Genomic DNA, 16,603 nt, shown 5'->3' with positions numbered 1-16,603 from the left:
AAAAAACTCATCCATCCATTTGTTACATCTAGGCTTGCTAGCAGCGTGTCCTAAAAGTTCCTTGAAAAGTCTCCAGCTTGCTGCTGTTTAAAATGCAGCAGCAAGATTGTTAGTAGGAACTAACAAACACATCACTCCTGTGTTAGCTTCACTTCACTGGCTACCAGTTGAATCTAGAATAAGTTCAAAATCCTCCTGCTGACCTATAACCCGTGTGCTATCCAAGGCACTTAACATGCTCACAATCATGAACATGTTTGGTCACAGGAGGCCAAAAGGGACAGAATGATGTCTGGAACTCTTTTTACCCTTGTGCTATCCTAGACACTTTAACACATTGGGAGTTGGGTCATCTAGACCCACTAGACAGTGCTCTGAACCTTTTTTCTTCAATGATTTGTGATCTTCACTGGTGTCCATGGATTACATGAAATCCTCCTTTGTCGTGGGTTAGGGTTAAGCGTCTACAATCCATTCACAAACTGTGGCGTAACTCGCCCGGCGCTGCCTCCCAGTCTCACTAAAAGACTAAAACTTAGTAAAAGGAGCGGGAGATGGACAGCTTTTCGTTGAAATCCTATGGAAGTTGCTGATGCACCACTGTAGTCGTTGCACGGATGGAAAGATGACGGCGTTTCATAAAACGAAAGCACCAAGACGGACCTCCATGAAAATGTTCGATTTTAATTTCCACTGCAAGCGTTACTGTTGTCAGTCGAATGGTGGCTGTAGAGGCGCTTCTCCTGGCTGTTCTCTGATTGTTAAGCCATCACTCAACTCGGTCTTCCAACTCGGGCAACCTGGCTTGAACCATAAATTAATGTTGAATTCTCTCGCAGCTGCTAGGTTCCCATGTTCCTCAGCGTAGCTGATAGCTTGCAGTTTAAACTGTGCTTTATTAGCATGTCTCTTTGCAGGTGACATGTTTAGGGTTACTAAAACAATGTTCTTCTGAATAATGCACATCCCTGCACTATGGTACTATTAGGGGGGTGTGTGTCTTCTTTGACGTCCTTACCGTTCTCATGCTGTCCTCTCCTACGTCCTCTCACAGAAGTCACACAACAACACATAAGGCGCACCGCACTATCTGGCGCACCATACATTTTGGTGAAAATTTAAGACTTTTAAGTGCGCCCTATAGTCGGTAATTATGGACCCCAAAATAAGCTGAAGGCCACAAATAAAGCAAGTCAGAGCTAAACTTGCTAAAGGCAAAGCAGTGTTGGGGAAAAACAAATCACACACTCACTCACAAAGCACGTCCACCAATATATTCATCGACAACACTAACATATTTACAGCACACCATACAAGTTTGGGGAAATACTTAGAAAACAAATTTCCAGTCGTTGTACATCTTACATAAAAAAGCCATTCGAATAATTCATGGTGTTGATTATGGGACACATACGAATGCAGTGTTTTTAAAGTCGGATTTATTAACATTATGGGAACTAGTGAAACTTGTTACAATCATTATGTTTAAAGACATAACTTACTTCCAGCAAACACACAACACATGTTCAAGGGCAGAGATGGGAGTTACGATTTAAGAAAACGGCTGAACTTCAAAAAGCAGTGCATTCGTACAACAAAAAAGAAAATCAATTTGTGGTGTGGATTTATGGAACGGATTGGATGAAGGTTTTATCTTTTTCCTGATTCACAGCAATGAGTGTAATTTATCTCAGTGTGAAGTGAGTCCATTTTTAAGGATTCGTAAATTGTTTCAGGGGTTAGGGGGAGTTTTATCTCAGTTGTTTTATGTATGGTCTGAAATATTTGGCCAAAAAAGGGGATTTTTTTGTGGGTTGGCTGAATGGGACAAGAAATCAGGTACCGGTGGTTGGGTTGTTTCAGTTGTTGTTGTTTCAGTTTTTTCAAGAGATTTTTGGCGGCTCCTTTCAGAGTGGAGTTCAGTTTTTTCAAGCTTCACTGATATGTTTGATGCTTTTGTTGGCGTCTAGGATTTAAAAATGTGCAGTTTTGTTAGTGGAGATTCTTTTGTGGTGCATTTTTGTGTTGCTACTATTGTTTTTGTTTCCTCGTCATGTTTTTTTAATGTAAATATTTGACTTTCATGTTGTTTGGTTATTACGTGTTTCAAAGCTAGTTTTTCTGTCCGTTTAGTTTTAAAGCTTTATATGCAAGGAAAAGTGTAGACATAAGCACACATATCTCTACATGGCCCTGTTTGTGTGTGATTTGCAGAATTCTGTGCATTCCCGTGTGTGTGTGTGTACATAAATGGAAACTGACCTACTCCCTGCAGGAATGTCAGGTATTCCTGTGGTTTCTGTGCTTCAGGGCTCCCAGGCGGTTGAGTCACCCATCGGTTTGTCAGTCGTTTCCTGGGCAAAGAAAAAAACACGGGATATTTGAGATACTTTGCGGTGCAGGGCTGTTTTGACCCCTCCCTTTGGGGCCCAAGGTAAAGGCAGGCATGGGTGCCTCTGCAATGAGACGACACAAAACAGGTCATATATACAGACACCTTTCAAACTTTAGACATGCACCTTTACCTTTTTTCCCTCTCTTTCTGCCTTTCATTTTTCTTTTTTTGAACCCTTTCTCCACTGCTTTGTGTCTTTGTCTTTGTCCTGGCTCTTGCCCAATATTGCTGCTGCTCTGCTGCATCTGCGAGTCAAATTCTGCACTTTCTGCTCCACGACTGTAACGTATTGCCATTGCTGATTACGCATCCCAAACCTTTTCTTCCTGGTGAAAACCCAAAAATTATGATTTGATCATTTGTGACGAGCTGAAAATCTTCCTTTTTGGGGGGAACTTAAACCAAAACACAGTACACACGAGTTGATTCTAAATATCTACAGCAGTAAAGTACAAGACTCAATAAAAAGAGATAAAGAAGTTATGGCACTAATAGATCATTTTTTTTATTGCAGTGCTTAATAACTTTTCCAAGTTCCTTCTTCCACAACAGGTGTGGAGGTTACTTACTAACTGCTACTGGCCTTAAATGTTTTTAAATTAAACTTCCAAAATCATTGGACCAGAAAAAACACCAGTTTTGTTTTTTTTAATTAGTACTTTGCTTTTGAAGAAATGCGACAGTCAATGCAGAATACACACTTTCCCTTAAAATGATTCTGTTAGACTTTTATTAAACTGAGACCGTGATGCCGTTAATACTGTTGACATTCATCCTAAGCCATATTTTCTATTTGGTCTGAGGAGTTTTGAAGGTGAAACAGAAGAAAAATCAGCAGCAGAATTACACTTTTCAGTTACAGTCTAATGCTGTGCACCTCCTGTGAGGTTTACTTGACTGAAAACTACTCATTTCATGGCATGAACCATGTGTTCCTGAGTTTTAGGGCGTATTCAGGCTGGAAAAGTCTGTTAGTCCGGACAGAGTCCGCCAAACTTGGTCCAGATCGAGTCCTGAACCCTGTGTTTGCTCTGTATTCAGACTGCCTTCTACTGGAGATTTCTGTTTTGAACCAAAGCTTGTAAACAAAAGCGTGTGACTACAGATCTCTTAAGTCATTGGTCTGGAAATATGAGGGAGGGGCAAAGCAACGAGAGAAAGAATAATGGAAGTCTGTGCATTACCGGGAAAGTTCACTGATTCAAACTTTATATTTAACCAATTTTGAAGGTCTGTATGAAAGTGGGGTACATCTCTTTTTACTGCTCATTGGTAAGGCGAAGGGAAGCTGAGGGGATGTCAGGCATGAAGGTACGCTGTTAAGTGTTTATGACATAGATTGTCGGGAACAGAAACGAGCAGCAATGTGGATCACATTAAAAGTTGTTTTAATAAACCTGCATTCATCTCACCACATTTAAATGAGTTGCTGTGTCTCATCAGTCCTCCGTTAACATCCCATAAGTTGTTCCGCTCCGAACACAGATCATACTCAGAGCGAACTGGAAGCTCAGTCTGATTGGAAACGAACTAATCCACCTCCAAAGAAGGGTCAGAGAGCGATTCCACTTGGGTTTTTTCCGACTGAACATTTGTTCTGGATTATCGGGAAAACTAACTCTGGTTCACTTAAAGTGAACCAAATGTGTCCTTAAAAACCCTCGTCACAAAAACTAGAGTCTAACTTTAAATACACCTGTAATGAAATGTCATGCATTTTCAGATCCCCTTCAGAGTCACAAGGTTGCTGGGGCCTATCCCACCCACTGCTGAGCAAAACTGGGGAAGTAGGAGACAGAGGTCACCAGTCTGTCACAGGGTCAATCAATCCCACTCAGACCAAGAGACGTCAACCAACCTGGGAAGCAGGCTTCTAGACTGTGGAAGGAAACCCACACATGCACATGCAAAAACATGCAAACTCCACACAGAAAGGACCCAGCCAGGATTTGAACCAGGGTCTTCTCACTGTGAGACGAGTGCCAAACACTACACCACTGTGCAGCTTAAAAATGTCATTGGTACATTAAAAGAACAAAAAACAAACATCTTTTCATTAAGATGGAATATTTTACTGAACACAAACTCCCATGATGCTCTCTTGTCTGCTCTAAAGTTCAGCAGTTTGGACAGAGCATTCTGAGCCTTTTAATAAACTGCACAGTTATAACAGAATGTATTTAAACTAAAAATATATTTAAACCAAAATATTGATATATTAGTAAACTCAGATATTTATATTTTTGTTTGTTTTATATTTAAACTAAATACAATTATGAAAACAGAAATAGCAAAACAGCCTTTTTGGTAAATATCTGTTTACTTCGCTGACATGAATCCAGCACAGCTTTAACTGGTACTGTCCGTACAGAAGCGAACACAGCTTTAGATGATTCATGCGTCCGACCAGCTCAAAGCTTCACGTGGGACAGGAGTTCATCTTTGTCCATCTTGTAGTGACTTTTCTTCCAGATGTCACGCAGCGTCTGTAAGGTGGTGCCGATTTCCTTTCCTGAGGTGATACCGATCTTTCTGAGGTCGTGGCCGCTGAGGGGAAAGCGAGGATTGGACCAGCAGCTCAGCTCTGACAGGAGCTTGTCCTCCCCTTGATACTTTAACAGTTCACACACTTTACTCTGACAGTCTGGGTCCCGGCTCTGAGGAGATGAAGAACAACAAGTTCATGCAATACAACACACCTGCAGAATGATTCTGATGTAGGTAAAGGTCAGAGAAAACTGCTGTCAAGTCCTGCTGGGGATCTGGTCTCCTTTTACTGAAAAAGTGAACAGAATGATCTATATACTGTATTTAGGAGCATATTTATGGTCATTCTTACGCCATTGTTTTCAGGTGGGTGGATGAATGTAAACCGTTGACTGTATCCCAGAACTGGACTGAGCGAGTGTGACGTCATCCATAGAAAAGTATTCTCTTACAGCTCTAACCTAATTACGGTAGAATGTGATTGGTCCGAGTCGCTCTGAGTCAACATTTCTATGGCAACCCCTCCCACTAATCAGGAGTGATTTGGTTGGAAGGCCTCCCCCCTCCCAGTGAAAGCGGATCAGGGGAATCTGTGAAGGGTCCAACGGGCACCACATGCTTTTATTGAGGCATCTGATTGGTCAGTTTTTAACTTAAATAACTGAACTACAAAAGACTATCATGAAATAAATGAGGATTTTCGTGAAGATGTGAGAAAAAAAATCAAGTATTAGAACCAGAATGGTTATTCGGATGGCAAAATGTTTGTACTTTTTAGATAAAAAATGTTAAAGATAGATCATATAAAAGGCAGGTAAGGAATAAAGGCATAATTCTCAGATATTCTAAATAAATATAACAGCACATGTTTTCATCAAGTTCTTTAGAAACTCTCTGAATTGGGGAATGGTTCATGCAAATGTCCCTGTATTTATTTATTTTTTTGTTGTAGCTTAGCATAAATAATGTACCATTTCTAGCTTATGGACTCTACCACCTTCACTTGGTAAAAGGGGAAACAGTCATCTGGATTATTGGATTGTTCTAAAGCCTATGAAGAGATAGTGCAGGTGTTCAATGCAAGAAAGGGGAGGTGGTTTCACACCAATGAGTGGAAGAATGTTATTTGTGATCCACTCATGTTCATCACAACAAACTAAATCTTTTATCCCAAATCCCTAATATAGCTTCACATAGCCAGAATCCTTCAATGGACAAGAAAAGGTAAAGGGAGGGGTGTTCTGTGAGGAGTGACAAATACAGAGACTCACATCAATGATGAAGTCTGTGAAAGGTCTGAGGGCGTCCGGCTGCTTTTCCCGCCTACAGAGGTCGCGTCTGTGTTTGACGAGGAACAAGCCTAGACTCTTCTCTTCTCTGGACATCTTCAGCCGGATGTCCATCTTTTCCACTTCCTCTGGGCAGCGGAGGAGAGCAGCCAGGACAGTGATTGGTTTAGGCGAGAGGTGTTGGGAGTTCTGCCAGACTACTTTCATACCCTCAACATCGCCTCCTGGTGGCAAACCTGACAGAACGGGAATACACAGACACACAAGTCTACCTTAACCCATACGAACCCAGACCCACTTTTTCCTACAGATAAAATGATGTGTATTTTACCACCAACCAGGTGCACCACAGAATCCGTTTCTGATGTCACCACGGCTTTTTATGGGTTAAGAGAATTCAAATGTCTGGGATAGATGTCAGGCGTCTGAACACCTTGAACAGAACTGAGATGTTTTAACGGGTCGAGGTCGCTGCTGGACGCTTGTCCAAAAGTGTGTTTATAAACCTGACGCCCCCACCGCGTGTGGGAGGAGCTACCGTCAAAGGTTTTTCTCGCCCTCCCAATGAAAGACACAGAAGGAGTTGAGAGATCCAGCGCATTTTTATTTGAAGAGCTCCACAAAGCTATCGGCTTTGTGGAGCTCTTTTGATGATGAACACGGAGCTGAAAACTTGGTGATGATAAATGTTTCTAGTGAAAATGAACAGTTTGCCGTGGTGGCCCACCTGATCATCATCAAACCACTGCAGTTCTTTGAACCACAGTAATTAACGAAATTCCAGCAGACTCTGAAGTGGAGTTAAGCGGCTTTGCACTGATATGCAAACACTTTTCTTTAGTCATGTGTTGCGTTGTTTTCTCCGCGTCAGAATCAGCCGCTTCCTGTTGACCATGTGAAGAGTTACTTACGGTAGTTCAAAGAACATGTTTTAGGCGCTGATGTTGAAGAGTTAAACAAGTCTGTAGTAATTCTGCTAATAGTTCACGCCCGTTTTGTGAGCCACATTTTCAGAACCTCCAACTGTTGGGTTCTTCTGTGAAGTCAAAGTCTGTCAATTTAACCCTTGTGCTATCTTAGATGACCCCACCCTTATATTGACGTGTTCTCCCTACCATGACAAAGGTGGATAAAGGTGGAAAGATTTCATGTAATCCATGGACACCAGTGAAGATCACAAATCATTGAAGAAAAAAGGTTCAGAACACTGTCTAGTGGGTCTAGATGACCCAACTCCCAATGCCTAGGATAGCACAAGGGTTACACGCTTTTTTCTCACCTATGTATTGTGCCAGCTCCATCTTATAAATCAACTCCAGCAGATGAGCAGCATGATTACCGACCACTATTTTCTTCAGCTCCACCCAGATTCTCTCTCCGGATATGAACGCCAGTCCCTGGCCGTGTTCCTTGATGGCAGCCAGAGTCTCCGGCTCGTGCTCATCGGGTTTTAAAGCCACTCTGCCATAAAACCTGCAGAAAATCACAAAGGAGGCAAAAGTTTGCCACAGACCACAGAAAAAGTAGAACTTCCTTCTTCCCCAGGTGAACCTGAAATAACGGAGTATTCGCAGGAAGTCCTCCTGAATTCTTTGCTCAGGACTTCCAACAAAGCGCACTCTATGGTTCTGCAGGTCTTCATATCCTTTAAAATAGTCATATAAGGTTCCATCAAGCCCTGTAAAGAGAGGAGGGGCATAAGACAGTGATCTCCTGCAAACTACACACCTGACAAAGCGGTGGCTACCTAAAAACATGGAGTTGATGGTGAGGTCTCTGCGTTCTGCGTCCTTCTGCCAGTCCATGGTAAACTCCACCTCTGCATGCCGACCATCTGTCTGAACATCCACCCGCAGCGTGGTTACCTCAAAGTTTTCATTGTGCAGCTGCATGGAGGAGAGGATTAGATGTGAAACTTCAGCCAAAGATTCCGATCAGCTAACGCTGCTCATCGTCAGAACGGATCAACGTGTTTTAGGCAGTTTTTACAATAGTTGCAGCACTAAACCCTCAAGTTTCTAAAACATTGTGATACCTTTTTAAGAATAGTTTGAAACTAAAAGCCTCTCATTGTTCAAGGGCAGACAAAACAATCGACAAAGTTCAAGATGACAAACTTTTCTCACTGGAGTTTTGTAATAGAGTGGAGAGAATACGTACTTAATCCCTTTCTGATTTTGTAGGTTTATAATTGACAGTCTGTCATTGGAATGGTGGCTTCATTTGAATGAGGATCAGTCCATTAGACTCTAAACTCTCCAACATGGAAAGAGCTTTCAGTCGATTTAAGGGAGAAGACTGTAGACCTGCGCCAGACCGCAATGGACCACAAAACCATAAGCAAGAAGCTGGGGGTTACCATAGCAACTGTTGCTGCCAATAACAATAAATGTGTACCCCTTTTTATTAAGCGGATTTCTTGATTTCCCGTCTCACTGTTCAAATGAATCAACCATCAGGATGACAGACTGTCAGTTTCTTTTTAAATTGACAAACCTACAAAACCAGAAAGGGTTCAAATACTTCACATACATTCATTCAGTGATGCTATTCTCAGTGCTGACTTTACAGTATGAATCAAATCCCTGTCATCAGGAACAAATTCTAGAACCTTAACAATACAAAAGGAACCTGTCTGGATTGAAGAACAGACAGGTTCCCAACAGAAACATTGTTGGAGCAGCGGCAGATCCTCTCCAACCAATCGCTTCGTCCAGACTATTTCCTGAAGTTCCAAAGAGTCCGGGAGGAGACGGAGGTTTTCCCTTCAACAAATGCAGATTGTTTTTGGTGTTGAAAGCCCTAAATCGTCTTAACCGTCAGAAAATGCAGTGATTATTTAGAATTGCTTCAGTCTCCCACGTCACTGTACACAGTCCATCACCTATGGAAGTTATATGCAAATCTCTAGTGACAATTCAATTTGCAATTCAGGCTTGGAATATGAAGATACATTTTGAAAATATTAAAATTTATAATTCAAAATGACAATGGAAATATGAAAATATTAAATAAAAACTAAATAATTTGCATTTTAAACTTTTATGGCTTCTGACGTCATAATTCAAATGACAATGCATTTTGCAATTTACAATCTTAAAAATGACATTTATATGCATGAGTTGCTTGAAATTCATTTTTAAGTCAATTCAAATCTTTTGTTTTGTAAAATGCCGTTTTTGTGTCAGAATTCGAATGAAATCGTAAAACAGCGCCCTCTGGTGTCATTTGCAAAGCATTGCGCTTTATGCGTGTCACAATTCAAACAGAAATGCAAACTGTCAGACACTCATTAGGGCGGAACCTATGGAGTCCTATACTGTTCATAATTAAATAAATAAATATTTAATTAAATAAATAAATATGACCTCATGCAAATACACAATAAACCAATAAATCTCTCATAAATATATAAAAAGATCATGAAATGGTGAAAAAGCTGCACACTGATTTTAAATTAGCCATTGTATTATTCAATATATTTCATTTTGCTTTAAAAACCTGTTCATTATTTTAAAACAACATTTTAAAATATTCATTTTTAATCATGTTGAATATTATTATAATTCTATCTTTTTTCAGAAGCTCGTATTTCAAAATCAATATTTTCCAAAGTAGCTTTGTTTTTATTTCATGTTGCTGTTTTTTCACAATGGCTTATTTATTTCATGAAGAGCTTTTTCAGGAGAATGACTCTGTCTGTCAATCAAACTAGACAAGGTGGAGACACTTTTGTGATTGGCTACTCCTTTACTCAGACATGAGCAGCAGCACCCTGACTACATCGATCGAAGATGCTTCACCAAACGGCGCAAGGCACACTCTTCAACACTAGGGGGAGTATGCACCTCAACACATCCACAGTGTTACAAGAAATTGGGCAGTTTTGGTTCTAAATTTGGGGATAAAAGTGGCTTTGGGCGAGTTTGCATAATTCGGGTGATTTTGTGGTCGGTTCGGAAATTTTCATCTTCTCATGAACATCTAGTAGTGGCTTGAGTTAGGCTAAGTGGTTGTTGGAGTTCCACTAAGCTTCTATGACCTGGAGTTCCATGAATGCACCATGCCGCGTGTGGGAGGGGCTATCAGCTAATGTTTTTAGCCTGATAGCCACATGGAGCGGTTGCTTGTGCTTATCTCAGTAACAATGCATGGATGCACAATGCACATGGAGAGTGTTTAGATGTCAGAAACGTCATCGCAGGAAAGGTTCAACATTTTCCCTCAGAGGGAAAAATAAAATCAGAGGACCTGATTATAATCATTGTCTCAATGAAAATAGAAAATATCATAAGGTTCAGGAGGCCCGAGCAGGCTTGTCCCGCTTTGCGCAGCTGCCTGGTCTGACTGTCGCTCCGCCAGCTCACCTCCTGCGAGCCGACATCAGGCACGATGTGAGCTCTGAGTGAATGGCGTAAGAATGAGGAGTGTTTGAACCAGGGACTTCGAGACGTGGACGACCGGAGCTTCTCTGTGGTTTGGTCCACACAAACCCTCAAACTACAAAAACAGAGTCGTCCATGTTTGCATCTTTTGCAGCAGACAGATTGTTTTTCTCTATTTGATCTCTAATGTCAGCAAAGCCGTGCAGATATCACTGAAATATGTCATCTCTCTGACTGGCACACCGCTGAGCGGGTATCGAGCAATATGAGTCGATTTCCATGGATGAGCCAATGAGCGTTTAGATCCCGCCCACTTTCACTGATTGACAGACAGAGTCATTCTCCTGAAAAGGCTCTTCATGAAATAAATAAGCCATTGTGAAAAACAGCAACATGAAATAAAAACAAAGCTACTTTGGAAAATATTGATTTTGAAATACGAGCTTCTGAAAAAAGACAGAATTGTAATAATATTCAACATGATTAAAAATTAATATTTTAAAATGCTGTTTTAAAATAATGAACAGGTTTTTAAAGCAAAATGAAATACATTGAATAATATGATGGCTAATTTAAAATCAGTGTGCAGGTTTTTCACAATTTCATGATCTTTTTATATATTTATGAGAGATTTATTGGTTGATTGTGTATTTGCATGAGGTCATATTTATTTATTTAATTAAATATTTATTTATTTAATTATGAACTGTATAGGACTCCATAGGAGCCTAGCAGCTTCTTACACTTCCTCTTGACATCCGTCTATGGAACGAGTGTGAATCCTAAGGCAGAGGATGGAAGAGCTTCCCTTTCTCAGCTCCAAACACGTCTGCTGTAGAAACCAAACTTTTCTCTCGTCTCCTCCGGTTTAAACCTAAACTTTGTGATGAAGATTTTCATCACAGGAATTTTTTAACGTCAAAGTGGAGGCTAACAACCGAACATTAACTTCAGCCGCCTCCGACTTTTAGGGAGTGACAGATACATAAAGCAAAATAAAAAACTGACGTTTTCTGAATCTAATAATAAACCTGAATCCAGCGTGTCTGCGTCTTTATTATCTGTGTGTGTGAAACCTTCAAACGTCAGTCGTTGCATATTATTTTCACACAGAGCAGCTTCTGGTGCGTGGAAACAACTGCCTCAATAAATCCGTATTTGGAGGAGAACTCCTGGTTTTGTCTGTAAACAACAACTTCATTTTTCTGTGAAGTCAAAAGCTCTTCTTCGGTTTCCTCACTGACTCTTCTCTCCCCAAATAAAACTTTCCAAATAAGTTGGACTGTTTGGCTTTAGTTAACTTTGGGCCACTAACTTAGCAAAGAAGCCGCTTTAAGTCCCGGGAAATTGACCCGGGAGTTTTTTCATAGTAAAACTTCCTTCAGGATCAGAAATCTAGTCGTATTTATTTTATTTTCCATCTGTGGTCCGGTACCAGGTGGCCCACGGACCGGTATCGGTCAGTGACCCGGGGGTTGGAGACCACTGTCTTAAAGGACACAGCAGCTCTAAAGATGTGCTCCAAAGAATCTCTTCAAGAGCTACAACACAGCAGCTGTGGCCATAAACACAGAAGCTAATTCATTCATTAGCAGCATTCTCTTCCTATTGGTTGTTGTTGTTGACAGTTTTCTCGTGATGACAACATCCACTGTGTCGATATCACGCAAAATCACATCATAGATGTGCAGCCGACAGATCTGCAACAACTGCATGATGCTATCTGTCAATATGGACCAAACTCTCTGAGGAATGTTTCCAGAACCTTGTTGAATTTCTGCCACCAAGGATTGAGGCCGTTCTGAAGGCTAAAGGGGGTCCAACCCGGTACTAGCTAATATGACCTAATAAAGTGGATAGTGAGTGCAGGTCGACAGTAAAAGCTGTTTTTTATCAATGACTTAAGCACGACTAAACTGGCAGTATTTTTATGAATGAAAGCTAGTGACTAGAACTAGAACGGGCGGTGCTCCCATTCTGATCACACCTCCTGAAGTCTTACTCGTGCTGTAATGGTGCCGTGCTTCTCTCCTTTGTTGTTGATCATCCTGATCCCTGCTGCTTGAAACAGACTCTTCATCTGCTCTGGAGTTGCTGTTGTGGCAAAATCGACATCTTCTGGTCGCTTTCCAGATAGTAGATCACGCACTGCTCCCCCAGCGATCCGCAGCTCATACTGGTGTTTCTCAAACAACCCTGAAAAGATCAGAGAAAAGCATCGTCTTTAGCACTGGAACAGACCCTCATTAGCATCCTGTAAAATGAAAGACAACAAAGTTGGAAATTCAGTGGATTCATGTTTATTATATTTAATGATGATTATGATAACCTTCCTCTGGGTCCTGCAGCCAAGGAAAAAGATCAGCACTGGTCACACCTATTTGGAAAATTACGTGCAAATAGACTCTTTCTTTCTGTAAAACAAACACTTTCTATGATTATTTCTTGTTGTTGTGTTTGATTTGATCTAAAAGACACTTAATACAAATACTGTCAGACATTAAGTGGGGGGACCGCTGCTTTAAAGTATCCCCCCCCCCCTGAGCTTCAGTATATTCTCAGCTGGATCAGCCGTTCACTTGTGTTACTGTAGATGCAGATCTAGTTTTAGAAAATCATCTAAATAAAAACAGGTCTAGATGTTTTTTCTCCATCAACACTTCATGGTGAATTGTGTGAGCGCAATCGTAAAATTCTGGGATTCTCAGAACAGGTAAGCCTGCGAATGACCATGTTGACGTCACAGACTCCGCCTCTCAGCCACCGGCACACCTGCAGTAAAGGGCCGGACTCATTGACCTTAATGTTTTTTTAAATGGTTTCCATCCACTACTGTCTGCATTTGGAACGCATTCGTCCCTCTGGTGGTATAAATAAAGTTGTTTGCATTTGAATGTGTGGAGGTGTCATTACATCATAAAACGAGCGTCACCTGCGAGTCCCTTCAGCCCCTCCGTGAACAACGACTGGAACTCGGTGGTCTTCAGGCGCATCGTGAAAAGGTTTCTGGCAGAAATACGGCTAAACCGAGAAATCACACAACCCCACATCTACACACAAACAAACACGGACACACACATCAAGCTCCCAACAGAATCATGCGCTACCTGCTACTACCGTTACTATTTTTGCGTTCGCCTCTATCTCACAATAAAAACAAACCCAACACGTGTCGTTTAAAGGTACGTTAGCGACCGCGCCAGTCAATGCTGAGAAACGGCGGTGTTTTCGCCTTCTTGTTTTCAGTTTCAGGTTGGTATCGACGGGCTTGTTAGCGCCACCCTGTGGACGGGAGGACAGCTCAGGAAACAAGCGACCAAAAAAAGACCAGACCGATGGAAGGGGAAAAAAAAGTTTATTTAATTTTATTTTGCAAACCTTATTAAATGTAACAATTCAATACACAAAAATGCAAAACAGCAACAAGAAAGGAACAAACCAGGGGGTTATTATTACATTTGACAGAAAAACATTGAAACTGACACACAGATCGATTGTTTTAATGGCTTTCTTATTGTCAGAATTTCTTATTGTGTTCAAACTCATTGATAAAGACAGAAAAATGAGGGGTGTGATTTGTAACTTTGGATTTATGAATGTTCCATTTGCATAAAAACAATAAGAGATTATCAACGTGTAATTGTTCTTTTTTATGAGATGGACCAGTGACGTGTGGTGAGGTTGATGGTTGGTGAGGCACTGACTCCTCTGAATATTTCACCATTCATCCAACAGCAGCTAACAGCTTATAAAATACACAGAAGAAGATATTTGTCCAAAGAGTATTTATTTTATAGATAGATAAGACAGTCTTATTGTGTATAAATTATTCATATGTACTGTAAACAAATTGAAGTATACAGATGTGTTCAGCACACATTTGACCCTCAGTAACTATTTCTGGTATTTTTCCAACTTCAAATTCTGGTACTTTAATCAGTTATAAAATGTTGTCTGTGAAAATGATAATGAAAATCATAAAATGAAAATAAATGATTTTACTTACATTTTTTTCCACTTACTCCCATGTTATTTTTAAAAAACAAACATTGGAAAACATGTTTGGCCTTACTTTTTGAATCCATGTGTCAATCCCTCTCCACAAAAAGCTCTGTGATCTTTTGGAAAAGTCTTCCTTATTTTCCTTTCGTTTATAAGTTTCTCCCTCTAAATGGAGACACTGCCGGGGCAATATAATAAGCAATCACCACTGTCCATTTTATTCTATAAACCAACAAATTTATTAAATGTTCAAATTCATCTTCAAACACACTTCAACAGAGAACAAAGGTAAGAATTGCATATTGTGATTTTTTTTAAAACCATAATTACAATCATAGTAACACTAGTGCCAAGTACCACAGTGCCTCCTGCAACTGCAACATCTAGAACAGACCACCATAGCATGTGTCAGAAGTAAGAGCTCTGTCTCTACCTCTGATCAACCACAGCAAACTTAACCCTGATATTATCCTCAAATTTTACCCATACATTTCACGCTTGGGGTCAATTTGACCCCAGGGATATTTGGCTTCAGAAAATGATTTACATAAAATAGTTAACCAAGTTTTTGGTGTTAGGCACATTGTTTAATTGTTGAATACATAAATGACCCCTTGATAATGAAACAGATCAATGGGTTGACCTGTTCTCTAGCGCCACCATCAGGCCAAACTTTTAAATTACAATGAATGTATCTTGAAAGGTTTTCATACAAATCTCCTCAAATTTACTGAGAACATTAATGACCACAAGAGTTTGAACCCTATTGGTTTTGGTGATATGACCTTTGCTGTAGCGCCACCATCAGCTTAAACATTCAATTTTAGAGTTAGTCTATCTTGAAAACTTTTCATCCAAATCTTTTCTAATTTGGGGTGCACACTCTCACAGGATAAAGCATATTGGCTGATATTGGTGACCCCCTTTCCTTTTATGAACATATTTATTTACTTTTTTTTAATCTCCTTTTTTGTGATATATTTGTGGTTAATCACTATAATGTCTCACTTACCCTTCCTCTTTTCTTTTCCGGGCTTGGGACCGGCAGTGGCAGAGTTTTTTTATTTCCTTTTTATTCCATCTTCTTTTTTTAATGTTTTTGTGTGAAACAGAAAATCATAATGAGATCATAAGTCAGATTGTCAGAAGATGGAACAGTTCTATATGCCCAGAGTCGAGCTTTTGGTCTGCACTACTGTACACTGGATGTGCAGAGAGTTTGTGCATGTTCCTTGCAGACATATTTCTTGCTAAGAGTGTGTCCTACCAGACACACAGTCAGTCATGTTGAAGACAAAGTCATAATTTGAGCTCTTCATTTGAGAGATGAGATGAGACAAAACGTTATTTATCCCACGATGGGGAAATTCTGTTGTATGCGGCAGCAGCAAAGTGACGTTCAGCAAAGTAAAGTGCCCTTCACGTGTTACAGTTCAACATTATAATGTATATATAATAAAATATATAACCATCAGTTGAAAATATTTTACTTGAGATAATTTTAGAAGGGAGGCATGTGTAGTTGGAAAGACTTGGATGTGATCAACTCACACGCCTACATTGGCTTCCTCATTTTGGCAGGATTTCACACCTCACCACGAGAAATATCAAAGTTCTCGTGGGAATAGTTGTTTTCCCCACCCCCCTGTTATTTATCAACTCTGCACCTGAAGGTGTGGGCATGTTAGGTCACACACACAGACAAGTTTTACACAGCTAAAACAGCCTGGGGTCAAATCGACCCCAAGGATAATAGGAGGGTTAATCACAGAATTAAGTGAAGCTCAGTGCGAGGTGTTGGTTGTGCCACTCTGCCTGCAGTACTGAGTGTTATATTTGGACCTGATCTCCTGTCTCCTGACCCCGTATCTGACTGTTTGGCTGTCCCAGACGCTCGCCTGGATTCTGATTACTCCCTGTTACTTCTCTGATGCTCTCATGCTCTGCCTGCCTGACCCTGATTTAGCTTTGTGGACTTTTAACTGGGCTAATAAACCTGCTGCCTTTGGATTCAGCCATCTGCGGTTATTGTGACAGCATGCATG

General features: G+C 40.5%; 1 protein-coding gene across 2 annotated transcripts; it reads right to left on the bottom strand.

Moving 5' to 3' along the window:
* Window positions 1-3,762: 3,762 nt before the first annotated feature.
* Window positions 3,763-13,819, bottom strand: trnt1 (tRNA nucleotidyl transferase 1). 2 transcript variants are annotated; one of them, XM_020703096.2, is made up of 7 exons: window positions 13,470-13,819; window positions 12,559-12,752; window positions 7,919-8,057; window positions 7,723-7,849; window positions 7,451-7,644; window positions 6,154-6,407; window positions 3,763-5,052 (listed from the first exon to the last, which is right to left on the bottom strand). In XM_020703096.2, the coding sequence occupies exons 2-7, from the start codon at window positions 12,634-12,636 to the stop codon at window positions 4,807-4,809; spliced, it is 1,038 nt and encodes a 345-aa protein (XP_020558755.1). In that variant the 5' UTR covers window positions 12,637-12,752; window positions 13,470-13,819; the 3' UTR covers window positions 3,763-4,806. The 2 variants fall into 2 exon arrangements, with proteins under 2 accessions (XP_020558755.1, XP_004068650.1); XM_004068602.4 differs by having other exon boundaries at window positions 13,489-13,819.
* Window positions 13,820-16,603: the final 2,784 nt, after the last annotated feature.

This window comes from Oryzias latipes, chromosome 5, assembly GCF_002234675.1.
Source record: "Oryzias latipes chromosome 5, ASM223467v1".
Classification (NCBI taxonomy): domain Eukaryota; kingdom Metazoa; phylum Chordata; class Actinopteri; order Beloniformes; family Adrianichthyidae; genus Oryzias; species Oryzias latipes.
The sequence above is the reverse complement of the archived record's forward strand: the minus strand, read 5'-3'. Positions and strand labels throughout refer to the sequence as shown.